Source organism: Tetrao urogallus (genome assembly GCF_951394365.1).
Source record: "Tetrao urogallus genome assembly, chromosome: 14".
In the NCBI taxonomy this organism is placed as follows: Eukaryota; Metazoa; Chordata; class Aves; order Galliformes; family Phasianidae; genus Tetrao; species Tetrao urogallus.
In genome coordinates this window covers 3,530,283-3,550,139 of record NC_136827.1, presented here as the reverse complement: position 1 = coordinate 3,550,139, position 19,857 = coordinate 3,530,283, and the positions used below count along the sequence as shown (strand labels likewise).

Sequence of the window (19,857 nt, the reverse complement as noted above, 5' to 3'; positions counted from 1 at the left end):
GGAATGGCATGTGGTTACGAGGCACAAGAGAATCCATGCTTTGGTTCATGTTCTGGAGTTTTCAACACAGCTTCAAATACAAGTGGTGAAGAGAGGACAGTTAGAAGTAGCTGACAGTAGGAGTATTTTTGAGTTGAAGGCTCTTACACATACAATCTTGGTATGATTTACTTGCAAGTAGTACACAGTGCTTTTTGACAACATGGTTTTAGTTGTACAACCAGAATTGTGTAAAGAAATAAGGGAATTGAATTGTCCAAAGTATTTTGAGAAATGATTGCCTAACTGCTCCAAATTCTTAATTCAGTGCTGAACATGTTCAACATACTTCATCCTTCTAATTGAGTGTTTTGACTGCATTTGGCTAGTGATGGTTCCTTCCAACAGGTCGTGCCAAAACTGCATACAGTATCTACTGGAGTACTGGCTGTGAGATTTTGGCTTGACATTTCTTCAAGGTGATGAAATTTTGCAGTCTCAGAAAAAAAGTAGAACAGAGGGGACTTCCTAGTCAGATGATGGAAGGCACATAAGGGTTCTTATGTTTGCAAACACGATTAATAAAAGCTGTTGCTTATCATAAGCACCTCAGTGGAAAATCTCAAGATAACGTTTGGTAGCTTGTAACATAAAGACAGCAAGAAGTACATAGGCTGTGTGATTTAAGGCAGCTCGTGTTTTCTACCTCTTCTTGTCAGTACCTTGTGAAAGCACAAGGTTCATCTTCCTAACTGAAATCAGTTGAAACATGCCTCTTAAGCTAAAAGTTGTCCAGCAAATCTATGGCACCTGCATTTTTTTTTTTATCCAACAGAAGCTTTGCAATGCCTCCACACGTAGACAACTAAGAATTAAATCATTTATAAATGTTTTCACAACATGCAGCTTCAGCCCTCCTAAAAGAGACTGAAGATAGAAGGGCTTATTTTTTTATCAGCTGATGTGAATTAATTCCTGACTGCTCCACAGTTGGATTGAAACCAGCTTTCACCTCTGTCTGCAGCCTGATCTGCAGAATCTCTCCTGAAATTGCATTTGGTTTAGAGCAGAAAGATTCACCTAAAAACACATGCCCAGATAAATCAGGTACAAACAGAAGTTTTGTAGTATAAAATAAATGATATAAAAAATAAAATAAATTCTGTGGTCCCAATTTTAACTGGAACTCGTTTAAAAATCATAATCTCACAAAACTTACTATGTTTGACTTGACTTCACTGTAGTGCCAGCTACATTTTGAACTTATAATGGATATATTTAGGGAAGTGCTCCACAAGAAGTACAATGGTCTGTCATATGGAAGATTTTGTAATTGCTTGTCTCAGCTGCAGAATTCTGCCAAGCTGTTAATTTAATCTGGCCTTAGAGGAAATATTTATTTTTATAAGTGCACTTAATTAGGCATTTAATTGTTAGTTACATAAGTTGATGGCAATGCATTTATTCTATCTAAAAGCTTTAAAATATCTGCCCTTTCAGATGGGATGGCATACAGTAATCTAGCTGTGTACAGCAATATTCTCCTCCTTCATTAAGATATAGAAGATAATCTTGTTTGTTTGAATATCTCAGCTGTTTGGGTCTCTATTGGTCTGTTTCCTCAGCCTTCCAAAACACGACTTTCTGAGACATGTTTTGCTCTGTAAAATTACCTTTTGTTTTACATTGCTTGAAATTGATCATAATTGATCATAATTGATCATAATAGAAACCAGAGAGAGATTGTTTTCAAGCAAAACACTTAGCCTAAACTTAGCAAGTGCTAAAGAGTGACTGGTTATGTGATGGTGGGAATGCATGCGCACAGTGATTGAAATGATACATTAACTAAATCAGATAGACCAGAGCATAGATTTCTTTATATTAATGTCTGCTTCTAAAAGTGTTTATGTACATTTTCTTATCTGTCACAATAAATTATTAGTTATGGCCTCAGATATTTAGCTTATTGGATGACCGTTGTTCTGTATTGTGAGTAGAACTTTTAGACTAAATGGATTAAAATGATTTGTTATGGTACATGGATGAAAAATCACATGTATTTCAGTCAAAGTAAATATATTCTTTTTGTTCAGTCAATTGCTTTTTAAAAAGTGTACTCCTTTTAGAAGAAAAGCAGAGAGTATGTCACAGTAACAGAACAGGAAAGTAAAAATCTTTTTTAAGCTCCGTTCTAGAGGTTCTAACATTAATCTGGAAGTTACAGAAGTTGTACAATTTTCTTACCTCAGAAGTGCACCCAGTCCCACGCTGTAGCAGCCTGTTTGCAAAATACTCGATCATCATTTATAGATAAAGTAGCTGTCTCCTGAATTTTCAGTTGTGGAGTATTTTTCTTCCCATTAAATTTCCTTTTAATTAAAACTAATTCAAGCTGTAATAATTGACTGTGATAACAAGAGAAATAAATATGTGAACTCTGTATTTTACAAAATTCTTTTTTAAATCTTTCAGCTTTTATAAGTCCAACAATGTCCATCGTTTTCACTATTCAAGACCTGTTAGAAAAGGATCTGTTGACCCTGAAAATGAATTTGCTGTAAGTAAGCAAATGACAGAGTGATGCAGTTCTGGTAGATGTGACTGACAGAATTCTGATCCTTTCTTAGTCTGAGACAACACATTCCTTGCAAAAATATACAAAAAAAATCTGTTATTTGCATGCTGATGATCAGTAGTGTCAATTGTTTCACATAAGGAGCTTCTTATCTACTGTTAAATAATTCAGATGCTGATCTACCCTGACATCCCAGTTATGTGCTCTATTATCAGCATTAGTGCTGTGCACTGGGCTCCTTTCCAAGCTGGAAAGTTTTGAAACTATTTATACACGTTCCTTTGAATTGTTTTACAAATAACTAAGTGGTTAATGTCTTAATTCTTGATAACAATAGACAGTATCCATGCTCACTTCATATAAATGGAAATTAGTGTGGTTGGAGTGCATTTTTTTGCATTCATTGTTACATTTCTCACTAGTGGCAGGTTATTTAAGCTGATATTGCTAAAATAAGGAGTGGTAGAGCAAATGCAGTAGAGGCATCTTAAAATGCCAACAGCTAGTCATCTTCAGAAGGAATGGGGGGGAAGTAAGGATGCTCGCTATTACTGCTTTTAATTGCAAAAACATATTTTGAAAGTAGAGGTCATTTAGTCACAGTCATTTGATGTGTAATGGCAAAGTAAGGAATAGATACTAGAAGACCAAAGAATATTTTTCTTTTTCCTGTGCTTTGTGCAGGCCTAATGTTTGAAGAAGACCTAATTTGAAATCTGAAAATAATTTGTTTAAATAGCTATGATGGATTCATTTTGCAGTGTCTTTTCATGCAAAGATACATATGCATGTTTTGCATCTACAATCTGACATTTCAGAAGACAGAAACGATTATAGTTTAAATCCTGAAATATCATTTTCTCCCTTATATTTTTTTTTAATAGTCTATGTGGATTGAGAGAACATCATTCATTACAGCATACAAACTTCCTGGAATTTTACGATGGTTTGAAGTTGTCTCCATGTCACAGGTGTGTATTAACATGCTAGGAAACTGTATCATGTTTATAAGTATGACTGATCGTGTACAGAATAGCTTGTGAATTTGTCACAAAGGCAGACTTGTCACTTATTTTTACATGTACAAGCTGGTAGAGTTTATTTTTTTTACAACTGTGATAGTTACATATTGATAAATATAACTTTCATCTGATTGATAGTTTTAGGACCAAGTCCTAAAAGATTTGAAAAAATGTATAGTTCTAGTGAATTATAAGAAAGTTGTTCACATGCACACGGTTTTATAAAACTAAAAAGACCACTTTATCTCTGTATCAAGCTTAAGTGTCGTTAGTGGAGGTTAGGTATTTCCTCTGTTACAGCCATACTGTCATTTCACTTTATTGAATTAATTTGAATTGAACTAATTTGAATGATTTAATACATTCATTTATTGAATTTATTCACTCTTCATCCAAGTTTATCATAAAACTTTTAGAAGAGAAATCCACTTGGCTCTCATAACCTCTTGGTTTAAATTAGGCATTGAATGAATAAAGAGACAGGCATTTTATTTGCATTCTACAATGTATTTAATGCATCAGAACAGCAGACAGGTACACACCCAAGGATGGTCTGCAGCTCCTTGCACTGGGTTCAGTTGGTGCATTTTGGGGTTGCCTCTTCACAGCATCTGACAGACACAAGAGAGGATGTGCTTCTATGTGCACAAAGACCATTCACACCTCATTCTGAATTATGATTAAGGTGGTGTCTAACCAAACTCTATTGCTGGATTTCTGTGCCATGTAAGAAAGTATTTAGGAGTTGTCGTTGTACATACGTAGCTAAGATGTCTTTAATGCAAATTCTAGCCTAGATGATGGAAATAAAGATAACTGGCTCTTTGTTCTATTTCTATGCATTGAAATACACTATCTGCAACTTAAATGGCATAATCAATATCAAATGATTTGATTTAACTGTCAAAATGACATAGTACCAAATAGTTGTCTTTGAATTGTATTTCCTTTGTGTAACAGATTACTGAAATACAAGTAACATTCAAGTCACAGAAACAACAAAAAATGAATTCTTACAAATGAGAGATTTTCAGCTGAAAATACTTTAATTTTCATAAGTAACATAGCTAACATATCTAAATGTGCAATTCCATTAATTTACCTGGATAAAGTTAGAAATAATCTACGTCAAGATTTACTATATATCTTTCATCTTTTTTATTTCTTTATAGACTACAATTAGTCCTTTAGAGAACGCTATTGAGACTATGTCCATGACAAATGAAAGAATTCTGATGATGATTAACCAATACCAGAGTGATGAAAACCTTCCTATTAACCCACTTTCGATGCTTCTGAACGGCATTGTTGATCCAGCTGTTATGGGTGGCTTTGCTAAATATGAGAAGGTAGGAGAGATTATTTTTGGTTGTACTACATCCTGGTCCTACTTGATGGTGATACAGTGAAGGCTCAGCTGGGAATACAAAGGTCACAACTCCATCAGTTAAAAGATCCTTGTACGCTGGTCACCTCTGATCAGGAGTCATTCAAAGCAGGAAGTAGCATAGGTCCAAAATAGATACTGGGGGAGTAACAAGCTCAATATTAATAGCAATTAAAAGAATAATATATATTTCATGTATGTGTGTTCATTTTTCCAAATGTAATGAAAATGGCTTTCACACATCAAAAGGTTTGCTCTGGAATAAGCAAATCAAGTTTATGCAACAGTAGGGCTGTAGGCTTTAGATGTGTTGCATTGTTATCAGTGTTTTTCAGCAATTGCAATCTTTCTGCAGAGCAGTATTTGTTAAAAATTGGAACACAAATATATTTTTTTCTGCTATACGTAGAAAATTGGACATCTTGAGGAACTAAACTGTAACAAGTTTGTCCCTGGGGCCACTTTGTTGAGGGAAAAAAAAAGAAAAAGAAAAAAAAGGCAGGAATGTTTAATAATTTATAGATTCATTTTTTGATTGAATTCTAAATTATTAAAGTTTACGATGAAATTGAATGTAAAACTACTCCATAGCTGTAGAGATTTATTATTTCTGCCTGCCATTTCCTGATGAAAAGTATATGCCGTGCTGAGTAGGCTCAGCATGCTAGATGGACTGCAGGCATGCTGAACGGATGCTGTATATATTTACATGAACACACACATAAAATACTGTCAGTAAGCATGATTTACTCTGATGGACTATGACTTATGCTCTGTTAGTCCTAAAGTATCACTCCTTCAAATAGTTGGCAGTTACAAATAACTATTCTTCTTTCATACTTGGAGGGTGAGGGGGTGGGAGACAAGTAGTTTCTTTGCTCAGAAAAGGATAGTCTGTATGCAGTACCTAGCTCTGCTTATGTATGACAGCATTTTCTTTATAACGTTAACTAATGTTAGTGTGAGATACCTGAATAAATTTCTGAGTTTAATCATGTAAACTGTGGCGCTCCAAATTTGTGCATTTTTAAGTTTCAGTGCAAGTTTACAAAGCAAACAAGAATTTCTTTTTCACTCTAAGTGTCTCAAGCTGAGAAGTGTTGTATGAAGAATGAATTCAGTTCTCAAGTGATACAGCAATTATAGCAGCACCTGGCTAAGAAGCATGCATATGTCTTTTTATTTATGGACAAATATTATGGTAACCTGTTAGAGTCATTGAACCAATCACTGATCTCTTTATTTGTTGAAATGATAGACTGAATTATTTTTTGTTTATCTCAGGCTTTCTTTACAGAAGAATATATCAGAGACCATCCAGATGATCAAGAAAAGCTGAATAGACTTAAAGATCTAATTGCTTGGCAGGTAACATCTTTCTATCAGCAGTTAAATAAGGCTTCCTCAGCTGCTTTTTTTTTCTTTTCTTTTCTTTTCTTTCTATGACTTTCTAGCAAGACAGTGTAGCATCATTTAGAGGACTGTGTTAATTTTACTGTTTTTGTATCCATGCAAAACTTTTACTTGAATTTTTTTTTCTTCACTCTTCACTCCCCACTGTGAGGAGGAAATAGAAGAATAAGATTCTGGTTAGAAACTCCAGACCTTTTGTTTCAGAATATGTCTAGTTCTAAAAGCACCACCTATTTATTATCTTATTTAAATACAAATGAATTCTTGTTAAGAAGAGAAAAGGATTTAAACCCTTTCAGTTTTAATGTGCCCACCAGGATGCATGAATTCTGTTACAAATCCTCTGAGATCACCGATGATACAGCATGACAGTAATTCTTCAGCACTTGATGTAGCATGAGATTGCTGCAATGTTCTTGGGGATCTAAGCTGCCCAGTCCTTCAGCTTTTGTTTTTTTTAAAATCTGAAAAATGGAAGAAATGGCTTAATTCCAAAAATTACATCTTATTTCCTCAGGATTATTATTATTATAGCACTCTTTATAAGTTCAGTGAAATGCTACCAGAATCAGGGAAATTACCCATACAAGCTTTCTATGGCCTGGGGGAAGTAGTGGGCCAGAAAAGAATTTAAGTACTTTGTAGGAAAATAGCATCTGGAATGGCTTATCAAAATCTATATATAATAGGCTGCGTTCATGGTTAAAAGGTTCAGGACTTCAAACTCAGGTTGCGTATTTAAGGACTTCATGAAGTGATTGGAAAACAAGCATTTGCAAGCTTAAATTGTCTTGAGAAATAACTCTTTCCTAGAGGCAGCTGTGTTTTCTGTGTTTTCATTGTTTTGGGGGGTTTTCTTTGTTATTGTTTGTTCGTGGATTGGTTGGTTGGTTGGTTTTACACGAGAATCTTAAGAAATCCTAATGAAATGCTAGTTGCTCATAGGACTTATTTTCATACTCAGTGACCATTCCAGATTGTTGCTACATGTCTGTTTTATGGTAAATATGGAATACTGTTAGTGAATATTTTTAAATTTTAAATCCAGGGGAAAGCAAAACATTCTGCCTATGCTAGAAGCACTGATGTTGTTTCTTGTTTTATTTTTAAGCCTAACTAACCTGCAGAGCTCTTTTGTTCTTGCAGATGAGAATGTAATTACATGAGGTAGTAGCAGGAAAAAAACCTCTATTTCTGGTAGAATTAAGGGAAAAAACTCTTCTCATGAGCATTTCCTATGATAACAGAGAAAACATGACCCCATAAATTCTCAGTTCTGTTTGCATTATCTCATCCAAACAAAAGTTATTGTCAGCAATATATGGCATAATGAATGACTATGAGGGGAGACTTTAACTTTTGCACAACATGTTTTGTTAAGAAAACTCTGAGGTCTTCTGAAACCTAGATGATTTAAATGAGAAAGAACTGTTTGCTGTGTAAATTAATATACATAGCAATTGCTGTATCAAACTAAAATATAGTGATCTCCTTTCAAGAAACATGTAATGAAATAATGTGAGCAGATCTGGAATGTTACCATCAGAAGTGTATGGCCTAACGTATTTCATTTCTATGCTCCATATCTCTTTCTTTGTACTACCAGACTCATTTAAAAAAAATAAAATAAATCCTTCTTGCTGGCTTAATCTGGTGCCATCCTTTTAAAAAGTTGGACTAGAAACAGCAAGAATTAACCTTTTATTCCTCTTGCAGCAGTGAAATAAATTTTTCAAATAGTTTTAAAGGAAAAGGGTCTCTTACTATTCCCATAAAGTTTTTGATGCTTCTTCCCATCTCATTTTGATTCCTCACCATTTGGTGATTTCTTTGAGTCACCAACCTTAACAGCTTTCTCCCACATCACTGGCCAACACTGGCTCATTTTCTGAACATCAGAAGTACTCAGTGCATGCAGTGCTACTCATTGATGGTTGTAGCACAAGGAAGTAAAATGGTCATCTGGATCTGCCCTGGTAAATCTCTTAGAGAGGACAGACAGATCTGTTGTCTTCAATGTATAAGTTTTAATGCCATATTTCTAAAGGGTGCACTGAATTGAACTACGATAAAAAATGATGAGGTTAATGAAGAGCGATGTATGCAATATTAATTGCACTCGTATGGTCAAAACTCAAAAAGGAATCTAAGTGGATTTGGAAAAAAAAAAAAAAAGCACAGAACAAAACACACAAGAAAAAATTTTACTGGGAAGTAGCTAAACTTTATTATAGTTAGGAAGGGTTACCTGCAGAAGGGTAGAGAAGTCTGTTGCACAAATCTCATGAATTGCCATTTTCAAGGACTGAAGAGTAATGAAAAGTCATTCTATTTTAAAGAGAAGCACCACAATTTTTGTCTTCATGAGTACAGTTGTTATTATTTCAACAGCCTGTAAAAGTATGTCATCCATCATCTTCAAAGGCACTTCTTGTTTGTTTTTAACTGGATATTATTACACTAATATAGCAGAGATGTCAGTAGCAATATAAAAGCAAATAAAGGAATTTTAGGGAAGAGAAAACAGGAAAGTACTATAACCATCAAATTTGCTTCCACTATACATTTACTTTATTTTTTTACTTGACAAGCAAGCTGTTCCATCTAGCAAAGGGCGAGGATTTTAAAGGAATTTCAAGTAGAAGGAATTGTTTGATTAGCTGATACAGAAATATCTGTTCCTAAAACATTCCTGAAATATGAGTTTGAGAAAAGGGAAGCACAGGAGTATCATAGTGTAGTCAGCTTGGTTAGTGAAAGCTGCTTCTGGCTTGAGTCGTTCATTTCTGTACTGAAGAACTTACTGATTATTTTTTTTTTGAGATGTGCATAATGCAAAGGAAATCTGCAGAATAAATTCCATGAGAAAGGAAGAGATTGCCTTCCAGTAATGAGGCATTAGCATGCTAAATTGCTGCAAAAATTGTCAAAATGATCACACACTTTAGCCTCCAGTAAACTGATTTCAGTGAGCCACTTATTTCTCCATTTGAAAGAGTTTGAAACAACTTGCTGAGAGACCATGTGGATAATTTTCATCCCTGCCATATTTATTATAAGCCACGGCAGGCATCTTCAAGATGAAGATTTTCTTACTTATTTTAAACTCACATGTTTAATTTCATAAGGTTTTAGCATTAAATGCAAAGGACAGAAAAAAATTTCACTATGACTGAACAAGTCCACTTTCAAGAGCCCTTTCCAACTGGTACTAATTTGCCTCTTTGCTGCTAAAACCTCCTGTACAGTAACATCACTCCTGGTCACCTCAGTGTCAGCTAATAAATCTGTCCATCAGTCACAGTAGCTTTGTAGTTTGTTAGCAGATAATCGAAATAGAGTTAGAGGACCTGTCAGACTCAGTTGGTATTCTCACTTTTTTCTTCTGTTTTGCCCTCTTCAAGATACCTTTCCTTGGGGCTGGAATTAGAATTCATGAAAGAAGAGTTTCCGACAACCTTCGTCCTTTCCATGACAGAATGGAGGAATGTTTCAAGCATTTAAAAGCGAAAGTGGAAAAACAATATGGAGCCAGAGAATTGGTATCTGTGTCCTTTTTAACTCCTTTCTTCCACCTTCTTTATTTAATATGTATCTTGTTCTTCTCTTCTAAGCAAAGCATGTAGTAAATTTTTGTTTCTCATGAGTTATCTTGTGATCTGAAGGTAATAAGACCCAAGTTTTTTTAGCCAGTGATTTGATGAATCCAACCTATTAAGCATTCCTTATTTTGAAAGATTTGGAGTATGATATTATTTATATTAAAATGATTTTTTTTTCTTCTTCCCTATAGTATTTCTACTTCCATACCAGGAAGTATAAGCAAATTCTTGTGCTTCTCAGATTTTTAGTTTTTCACAGTATCTTAGAGCTTTGATCTGAACTTACTCTTCCTGTGCTAACAATTTCAGCTGTATTGTGAAGTAAAATCTATGATGTAAGTAACACTAAAAAAAATTAGTTGATAGTTGATAGTAGAAAGAAATACAGGAGAATAGTGGCACTACTGCCATTTTACCATGTCTGCTTCTCTTTGGTAGCTGGCAAAAGTTTTTTTTATGAAAAGAAAAGGAAAAGTAATGCATGAAAACTCTGCAGAAAAAAAAAAAAACCCTTGAAAATAATTCTTGGAACTGTATATGTTTCCAAATCTTGTGAAAATCAATCTTGATACAAACAATGTGGAAAGCCAAATACTTTCTGGATAATGAGGGGAAAAAAAAAAAAAAAAAAAAGCCTGTGTTTTAATATGAGATGTTTTTAAATTGTAGTACATATGTTTAAATTGAGATCAACTGAAGTAGCCTAGAAAAGTAACTTATGGTATTTGTGCACTGGGAAATGCTCAAAAATCTGGCTTATTTCATGATGCAGTGATGAGCAAAGGGCTGACATGCTCATCTCAGAAATGTATGACCAAAAAATAAACAGGGCACACTGTAATTCTGCATCACAGAAGTCAGTCCTGAAAAAAGAAAGCAATTCTAGAATTAGCCAATAAATGCTGTCCTTGTCCCTGCTTTATTAGCAAAGAGGAACAAGAAAGCATTTGGAAATATATCAGACTTTTTTTAGTTAATTTGGTATCAGGCTGCAAAATATAAATAATTGTCAACATCAAGCTAATTTTTTCATGCTTTGCAGAGAGATGTGGTGTAACATATAATTTTGTACATGATGGATACATGAGAACATGGAGAATCCTCCTGTTCTTCCTGTCTGGCTATTTGGGAAATAACAATTCTGTCTTCGACAGCAAACCTATTATAATAAAACTAATATTACAGAATATAACATTACTGTGTAGTGATGGCAGGAACTGGTGTATTGAAGGCAGAACATGATTAATGTCTTCTAGGAAGGACAAACTAAAGCTATAAATTGCATTTTATTTAGCTACTCACTGTAACTTAGATTTTGAGAGGTCTTAGGTTAAGACCCTAAGAGTGTATCTGGGAAGAGGAAACAATCACAGTAATTAATGGTAGCAAATAACTTCATTTATACCAACTGTTAAAACATCTGTGCTGTCTTTAAAACCTAGAGAAAAGGGGTGAAATAAGGTTGACCCAAACATGTTTGATAGAAAATATTCCTCTATTCATCTTATAGCCAGATTTTGATGACAAGAGAGTAGGACGGCCAAGATCAATGCTGAGATCCTATCGCCAGTTGTCGGTTATTTCAATGACTTCCATGAATTCAGACTGCACCACTCCAAACAAAATTGCTCCAGAAAGGTTGGTTATTCTTTGAGTCCTGTTTTTAGACCAGTTTTATGGGATGAAACTAAAAGATTTACTAGAAGAATAAAGAGGCATTCAAGGTTAAAGCCCACTAGCAGTCTCTTCCAGCTATGCAAAAAATTATTTAAACTTTAGCTATTGTTTCCTCCAATCTTAAAGATCCAGTATTTCAACCATGGTAGACAAAATACATTTGAGTCTCACTCAAAAAGACGTTTCTTCAGAACAACCTGAATGACAAAATAACTAATTGAAAAACATAAAGAACTGGGGAGAGGGAGAGATGTCCTACTGGACTTTTTTAACTGCAGCTCTGGAAAAGCTTGTAGAGTTCCAAAGAACAGTTGTAGATGTCTTTGTTTAGTTTTTCATCCACAAGTGGTTTTGAGTGCTTAAAAAATGATCCTTTGGGCACAGAGTTTCTTCACAAACAAAGCATAAATAAAATGGTGCAGTGTTTGTGATTATTTTTTAACATCTGATCTCTTTTTTTTGAGAATTTGGCTTATGAAAAGTGAAAGGTCTAAAGGTGTATGACTAACTTGGAAGTCTATTTGCCTAAGATCTGCCTATCTTCTTGCATGTTTGACTGACAGTTCAGTGTTAAACCCTATTTAATTAAATTTTAAATGCTCCCAGGTTTGAGTTTTATAACAAAATTGCCTAGTACCCCTTTATGAGGTTTTTTTCCAAGCATTCATATCTACGTGTGTAGCACACGACCGTGATTTGTGCCGTATCTACCAACTCATGTCTCTAACAAAGCGGGGCACCTCATCTGTAACCAGGAAACTATATCTAAGCAGCTGAATCATGCGCCTGTTGTGCTTCCTCGTGATACGGTCTCTCAGATGGCTCAGCAAAATAACATATTTTGCTTTACCTGTTTGTAAGCTGTAAAATAATTTCAGCCCCCATGTTCAATTTCATCGGCAGAGAGGGAATAAAGCTAGCATTGATTTCATTTTTTTTTTAATTAAATGAAAAATAGCCCAATATTTAAATCATAAAAATTTTAAGAGTGTTGGAGGAAGATTTTACCACTGCAAGCACTGTTGTCCCATATGCTGAAATAAATAGGAGAATGCATTTGAAACATGATCAGATACAGTATTACTCCTGCTCCGCTGTGCTCAATAAGCAGCATAGCAGGTCTTGCTTTCAGCACCATCACCCCACATAAATCCTCTTTATGAGATCTCACCCCATCTTCTCTAGGAGTCCTTGAGCTAATGCACACGTGCAAAAAGAGATCTGTGCTTCTTATTACTGTTTAACAATCTTCACAACATTTGAAGACATTGTGATACCTCCTGAAGGCATCTTTAGTAGTGTCTACAGTAGCTGAAACACATCACATACTTTCTGCCAGTGGTTAGAAAGTCAAGGGAAAGGATGACCTGCATTTATATTTCACAGGGAAATTATGTCAGAATACAAGTGGCTTTGAAAATATCATTCAGCAATTTCCCTATTTTTTCTTTTTTGCTCCTGCAGCTTTGATCTGGAAGTAGGGCTACCGAAACCAGCGAAATCAGAATCGGAGAATGCTCCACAAATTAATCCTAACCCTGAAGTTAAGATGAGAAGGTCCAAAAAAAGAACAAAAAGAAGCAGCGTGGTGTTTGTTGATGAGAAGACAGCACCTGATATTTCCATCTCTGATATGAAATGTGTACGTTACTGATTTCGTCATATTTTATAATCCATAAAAAGAGGAAGTCAATCCTTTTCTTGTCCAAAAAATATATATATCACATAGAACTGTAGCTGTCATAAAAGGAAACACACAGGATAAGAGGCAATCTGACCTGCTGTGAATGAGGTTTGCAAGATACTGAGGAAGAAACAAATCAGTGGAAAAATCAGATATATTCAGTATGTGTTTATGACCACAGATAGCATAGGTCTATAGCTGCAGAATTCTGAAGTCTGCTCAACTTAAAATGGAGTACTACACTGTGAGGGTTAAGCATGCTTTCCTGTTGAGAGGAAATTCACTGTGCTGACACTTCATGGCAGCTCCTTGTAGTCAGGGCTATTTCAAAAGTGATGAGTCCTGTACTTCTTGTACTTTGTTATGGAACATGCAGCTGTTAGAAAACTGCAAGATTGCAAACAGTGTTCCTCAAATGGTGTCAGGCTGAAGTTTGGAAGCAATGGCATCTCTCACTTCACAGATCATCTGAGTGCCTTTATCACACTAATAGATCATTGAATGTCTTATATAACACACACAGTGTTTGGTTTTTTTTAATACTTTAGTCCTCAGGAGACTTCATGTAGTGTAAAAAGAATTTAAAAAATCTGAAAGATGTCCTCTTGATAGACAAGCCCTATCTAAATTAAAATATCAGGCACTGCTTGACTGCTGAATGAAAAAGAGTCCAAGTCATTTGATCAAAAATTTTGGAGGAATCATCAAAGGGAAAGTGAGCTGAATAGAAAGCTAAGATTCTTTTGGGAGATGCGTATCTTAGTTCAGAGCTCTTTTAACTATTCTAATCAAGTCTTAGAGAGATGGTTTTGTATCTTTTCATATTAACTTGAAACTAGCAAGGAGTTAAATTCACATCTGAAAAAGTTTTCTTTTTATTGACCTATGAGTTCAAAGATCCCTAAAAGAATTGAGGGGAAAGGTACATTGCAGGAAGTTACACTGACCCATCCTTTCTTAAGGATAGAAAAGGAAAGAAGGAAAAAACTTGATTCATTGCAGAATGGTTGACTTTTGGCTGATTGGCTATCAAGTTCAACATTTGATTTCACAGTTGAGGACATTTTGAATGAAGCAGGACAAGCCCCTATCATTAGTTAAGTAGGAAAAGAGGCTGATATCCACCTTGACAGAACCTCCTTTCAGGCATATCTCATATCCTTATCACAAAACATTATTTTGCTTGGATCTTTGTTCCTTATATCTCACTTCATTATTAATAGCATTATGCGATTTTAAAACAGCTGTCACGGAAATACGAATTCATGAGTGACACCAACCTCTCAGAACATGCAGTGGCACCTCAGAAAACATCTGTCCTCAAGCAGATGAGCTCTGTCAGTCGTTCTATGCCAACTATTCCAGGTAAGCACCTTGTGGTAAGACTGAGCATTCTGCACTTCTTGGCAGCTTAAGAAAATGATGAAGGGATTGCTCTGAGCAGAAGCAGGCGTGCCTGTGTATCTGTGCGTGGCCCTGAGCTTCTGAGACAAAGATTACATTTTAAGCGTGTATTGTGCATGTGAGGCTGGACTATAGCTTGGTAACACCACTACCTGGTACTAACATACGAGTTCTAAAAATCTTTCTGGAGCTCAGGATCTTGCTTCCTTGTATGGTGTGAGCATTCCCTTGCGTTCAAAAAGGCAAGGTTTATTCATCTTCTCTGATTTATATGGCATCCCTTGCAGAAGCAAGGGCTCCTCTAGTCTTCAGTCAGCACAGTATCAGAGGGTTTCATGCAGGAAGAAATGCTCTGTACCTTGCTTTGGCAGGTGAATTTCCCCAAAGATTGCCCGATAGTAACGTTGTCAACTTCTGCAACTGATCTTAGAGAATAATCTTATAAGCCTTCCTCTGAGAAAGAGGAAGGGGAAATGAAGTAACACAGCTGCCCACAGGAAAACTTATGACTGTGTAATAGAGAAGGGAAAAGTGTAACTTAAACTTATTTCTAGGCCAGAGTATACAGACAAAATGTTGCACAATTTCAGTGTCCTTTGCCCCACACTTCTTCCAAACCATATCTGGCTTCTTAGCTTGCACTTCATCTAGCCCTCTCATTGTCCCTATCTTTCTATATGGCTACAACAGGCATTTATTACAATACAACAGTAGTTTCCTATCCAGACACAAACTATGAATCAAACTGATTGATTTTCTTTTTTCACTATTCATTTACAATGCAATGAAGCTCAGTATTCTGAGGAGTAAGTTTAGATTACAGAAGTCTTTTTTCTCTCTAACAATTGCATTAGATATTTCAAATTCTGCTTTTTCTCTCGCTGACTCTCCTTTTTTTGTGTTGTACAACGTTCCGTTCTAAGGATTAACTCTGTCTGTCAATCCTGTGGCATCTGATGAAACAATTGCATCACACAGGCTGAGTCAGCCAGTGTTTCCTTCCACCTCAGATGGTGATAAGAAAACCATCAAGAAAAAGAAGGTGAATCAGTTATTTAAAACAATGGTAAGTTCTGTGTGTTGATGGTAAGAAGAACTGCCTCTTTAAAAATTCTAAGCTATGAAAACGAGGTCATTTTTAAAACATCATGGGACTTTAAGTTAAACTGTTGTCTTTTTTGCTTCTCTCATCAGAGAGAGAAGTGGAAACTCAATGGGTAAGCAAAAATTTGCCTCTGACTGTGCTTTTGAAGTTAGGATGTACTTGGTATGTTTAACATAAAGGCACAGATGTGCACTTCTGCATCTGTACCACAAGAGGTCACATTTGACCTGCTGATTTTCTCTGACTTATATAACACTAGCAAAACCAGTTATTTCTTGTTCAATTGAGTTACGTTGTGCAGTTTCACTAGCATCACAGCAAGGTAATCATTGCATATATGGCAAAATGTGAAGAGTGTGAGTTAGTTTCTGGTGTATGAGACAATTGTTATAAAGTAGAAATTGGCTTACACTGGAGTAAATGTGTCTGAAAAGAGTTTCCCTTCCTTCCGAGTAGTAAACCTTTCTCTGACTTGAGTGGAAATTTCAGAAGATTAAATACCACTGAATTTAATGTAGTGTGTGAGAGAAACAAGAAAAAGTATTCAGTGCAGATATCAAGATTCAAAGGTTTTGGAGTTGTCCCATTATTTTAGGTAGGAGAGGACAACACACAGATGCTTGTGGCAATGTTTTACATGTTACCTCTCTACTGATATTTCAAATAAAAGATTGATTTCTGTATTTTTTGTTGACTTTTTTTTTTTCTGGTGAACAGGTTTCATGTCCATCCATTAATTCCTGCAGTCTTTCTATAGATATATATGAAAGTAGGTGCTTCCAGAGCAACATTTAGTATATTCAGCAGTTAGATGTTTCCATACTCATTTATTTCTGGTAGGGACAAAAATACTCTTAATTTGAAGCTTGTGGAGTGTAAATCATATTCAATTTATCAGGTAGTGTTCTTTTAAGACTGACGAGTAACAACTCTTCAACATGACTTCATCCATACACTTTCCAATGTAAAGTGCATATGAAATTAGAACAAGATGTCCCATTTTTTCAAATGTAAAAAAGCACTGAATAAGAATCCTTTTAAAATCTACTAATGTACTGCTTCCACAGAATCACTGAAATAATGTGAACAGGTTTAAATACAGATTTATGGTTCTGCAGGATAGAGAAATGAATTTGAACAATGAAAATCAGTGATTTTTTCTCTAACCACAGAGTATGGGCACAAGCTAGTAATTGGCACACAAAGTACTGAACCCAATATAATCATCATTTTAACACCTGTCGTTCTGTTCCTCTCTTTTTGCAGCGAATTTCCAGAGTTCTAGAAGATGGAAAGCAGCCTGTGGAGCAGCACTTCAAATCTTCATCTACAGACCTATAATGCATTCTGTTAAATAACCACTTTTCAAACAAAAATAATTATATATACATATGTGTATATATCCTATTTTGGACCACTGTCTACTGTACAGAAGGGCACTAACAATATAGGTGACTAATAGAGAGTCTGAACAAAGTTATTGATGGGCTCTGATAGCGGTTACACCATACAGATACAGGAATAACATTTAAAGCAAATATTACAGGATGGGCTTACTGGGATACAGAACAGAAGTTTATTGAGCCTCTGGTTATACAAATCAGGGAACATTGTGTGTTCCCTGTGCTAAAAACTCATTCATGGTAAGAAAGATGCTAAAAGGTCATCTGCAGTGCTTGCCATACATATCACTTAAGTCCTGTTCTGTTCTTTTCAAAGAGCATATGAGTTATCCTTTCTTGTAGCTTGTATAGACACATTCTGGTTACCTTTAAACTACTGCTGGCAGTGTGGTCAAGGCAACAGATGGCTCAGTTCAAAACAGTCACCAAGATTATACTCTGCGGCTGCTGGATTTACAGTCCTCAACTTCTTCTGCTGCTCCTACCGCACTGAGCTGTGTCCTCGTATCTTTCTCAAAGTTGAGTCTTTGTGCCACTGTATGACAGGTTATTTTCAGAATGGCAGCTATTATATTAAAGCTGTGCAAAAGTTTAGTTAGATGTGTACAAGTTGATGTGACGACCAGCAGTGTGATAAACAAAAGTTGCATTTTCTGCTGTTTATCAATAAAATATTAAAACCTTACTTGCCTCAAACCTTTCTCACTGGATTATTTATATTTGTTACGCATGTCAATAGCTTCTTACTGACAGCAAGTGGAACTTTACAAGCCCAAGGCTTCTGCACCCCAAATAGGTTTTCTGTGGCTACAACTGATGAGGTGGAGTTGGAAGTTATGCCTAATCAGCATGAAGTTATACAGCAATACAGGTCAGCATTTCACTTTTCTTTTTTAATAACCTGGCAGTTCTTTCTAAAGGTAAGTAGTTTGTCCAAAATTAAACATTTCTCAAGGAGAATAATTGATTTCCTTCACACACACTGGGATATTTCAGACATCTGTCTAAAATAGAAACATTTATAATGTTCTGGGTAGGAGGCTGGTATTACTGCCATTTATGTGGATATGGGAAGAAAAAAGAGATAAAAATTATTCCTTCCTAAGTGGTGGAATCAATGTGAAGGCAACTTGAGTTTGTTCTGTGCCTGTAAACAATGTTATGTTCAACATGAATAATTTAATTAATTTGGACTCTCTTTGCAGATTGTCAATGTGAAGCTGCTTTCTTCAGAAATAATTAGCAACTGTTTTCTGTGAAAACTTTGAAATATTTGCCATAGGAGCTAATGCTGCACTAAAATGCAGGATTCATTAATACTAAATTTCTAAGTGATGAAAATGATCAAAGGCAGAAAACCAAAATGGGTTTAGCTTTAACACCAACTACAGAGTTCGTTGGCATGGAAATTGGATGTATTCTTTTTGCTTCATTTTCTTTTCACAGCTACTTGATGGATAATGGTTCTGAGGAAGCATACAGGAAAAATATCAAGCTCAGTTTAATAGAGTTGTTATCTCTCAGTGGGATTAAGTGAAAGGCTGAGGGGTGCATCTTTTGCATGTTTTACATCTTGCTAACCCGAGGGAAGAAGGAAGAGGATGCCCAGGTTGTCCTTCACTATTATTTGTAGATACATTAAAGAAATATTGATATCACAGAATCAAATTATTTTAAAGAAAAAGTTTAGTTATACTTCTAAGGAATGAGGAAAGGATGAGTCAGTAACCATTTATTCTTTACAAAGATATACTAAAGGTTATCTTCTGCCTATTATATCCTGTAGCTATGCTTGTATGTGAGAATGGAATAACGGATTATTAGCTCAAGCTGTAATATGAACAATAGATACGGTGATTCAAAATAGAAATGGATGAAGAGTGGAAAGAAATGAAGAGCACAAAGACAAATACCAGCAAAGCACAAGCATGATGCCAAAGTCAGTTCTGGTGCTGACTGTTTAACTCGTGGTTCAAGGTTCATGGCTGTGCTTTGATTCAGTGGCTGTGTTTTGATTCAGTTTGTGTAATTTGTGATCAAGGTTTTAGATTCACTCTTAATTGATGAAATGTTAGCAAATTCACATTAATTGTCCAATATCACAGATTCAAACTCTTTCTGCCAGTCTGATTCTGGATGGTTTCCAAGCTTGAAATAATGTAAATCAACTCTGGGCAGAAAAGGAAAAATAACTAAGAAAAAATAACTGTCAAGAACGGAGCATACATGGAACTGGGATTTAAAAGATGTTTTTTTTGACATGTAGCAACTCATAGGTTTCCAGAAACTGTATATACTGACATTTAGTCCAAATAAACAACGAGTGATGGTATGGGATAATAAGGTGCAGGTGCAGCAACCTGGCAACATAAAAACATAAATGAGCACTAACTATTGTCACTTCTGTCACAATCTGAACAGGCTTTTATCTTGCATATACAGAGCAGGGTGTACTCAGATGGTACTGAACCCAACTTGATGGTTTTTTTGGAAATGAAGCTCAAAAGGTGGAACCCAACTCCAGGATAGGATCAGGCCTTGGCTGCTGTCCCAAGGAATTAATGAAGCATGTGTAACATCACCTGTAACCTGTATGGCTCCAC

General features: G+C 35.5%; 1 protein-coding gene across 1 annotated transcript in view; it reads left to right on the top strand.

Moving 5' to 3' along the window:
* DOCK2 (dedicator of cytokinesis 2) overlaps window positions 1-17,192 on the top strand; it is a gene marked incomplete at both ends in the record, with an annotated part of 154,066 nt that extends 136,874 nt beyond the window's left edge. Inside the window, 10 exons of the mRNA XM_079542135.1 lie at window positions 2,455-2,539; window positions 3,442-3,528; window positions 4,752-4,928; window positions 6,251-6,334; window positions 9,784-9,921; window positions 11,492-11,619; window positions 13,123-13,300; window positions 14,587-14,707; window positions 15,670-15,812; window positions 17,118-17,192. Of these exons, the coding sequence (XP_079398261.1) occupies window positions 2,455-2,539; window positions 3,442-3,528; window positions 4,752-4,928; window positions 6,251-6,334; window positions 9,784-9,921; window positions 11,492-11,619; window positions 13,123-13,300; window positions 14,587-14,707; window positions 15,670-15,812; window positions 17,118-17,192 (1,216 nt within the window). The remainder of the gene's footprint in view (window positions 1-2,454; window positions 2,540-3,441; window positions 3,529-4,751; window positions 4,929-6,250; window positions 6,335-9,783; window positions 9,922-11,491; window positions 11,620-13,122; window positions 13,301-14,586; window positions 14,708-15,669; window positions 15,813-17,117) is intronic.
* Window positions 17,193-19,857: the final 2,665 nt, after the last annotated feature.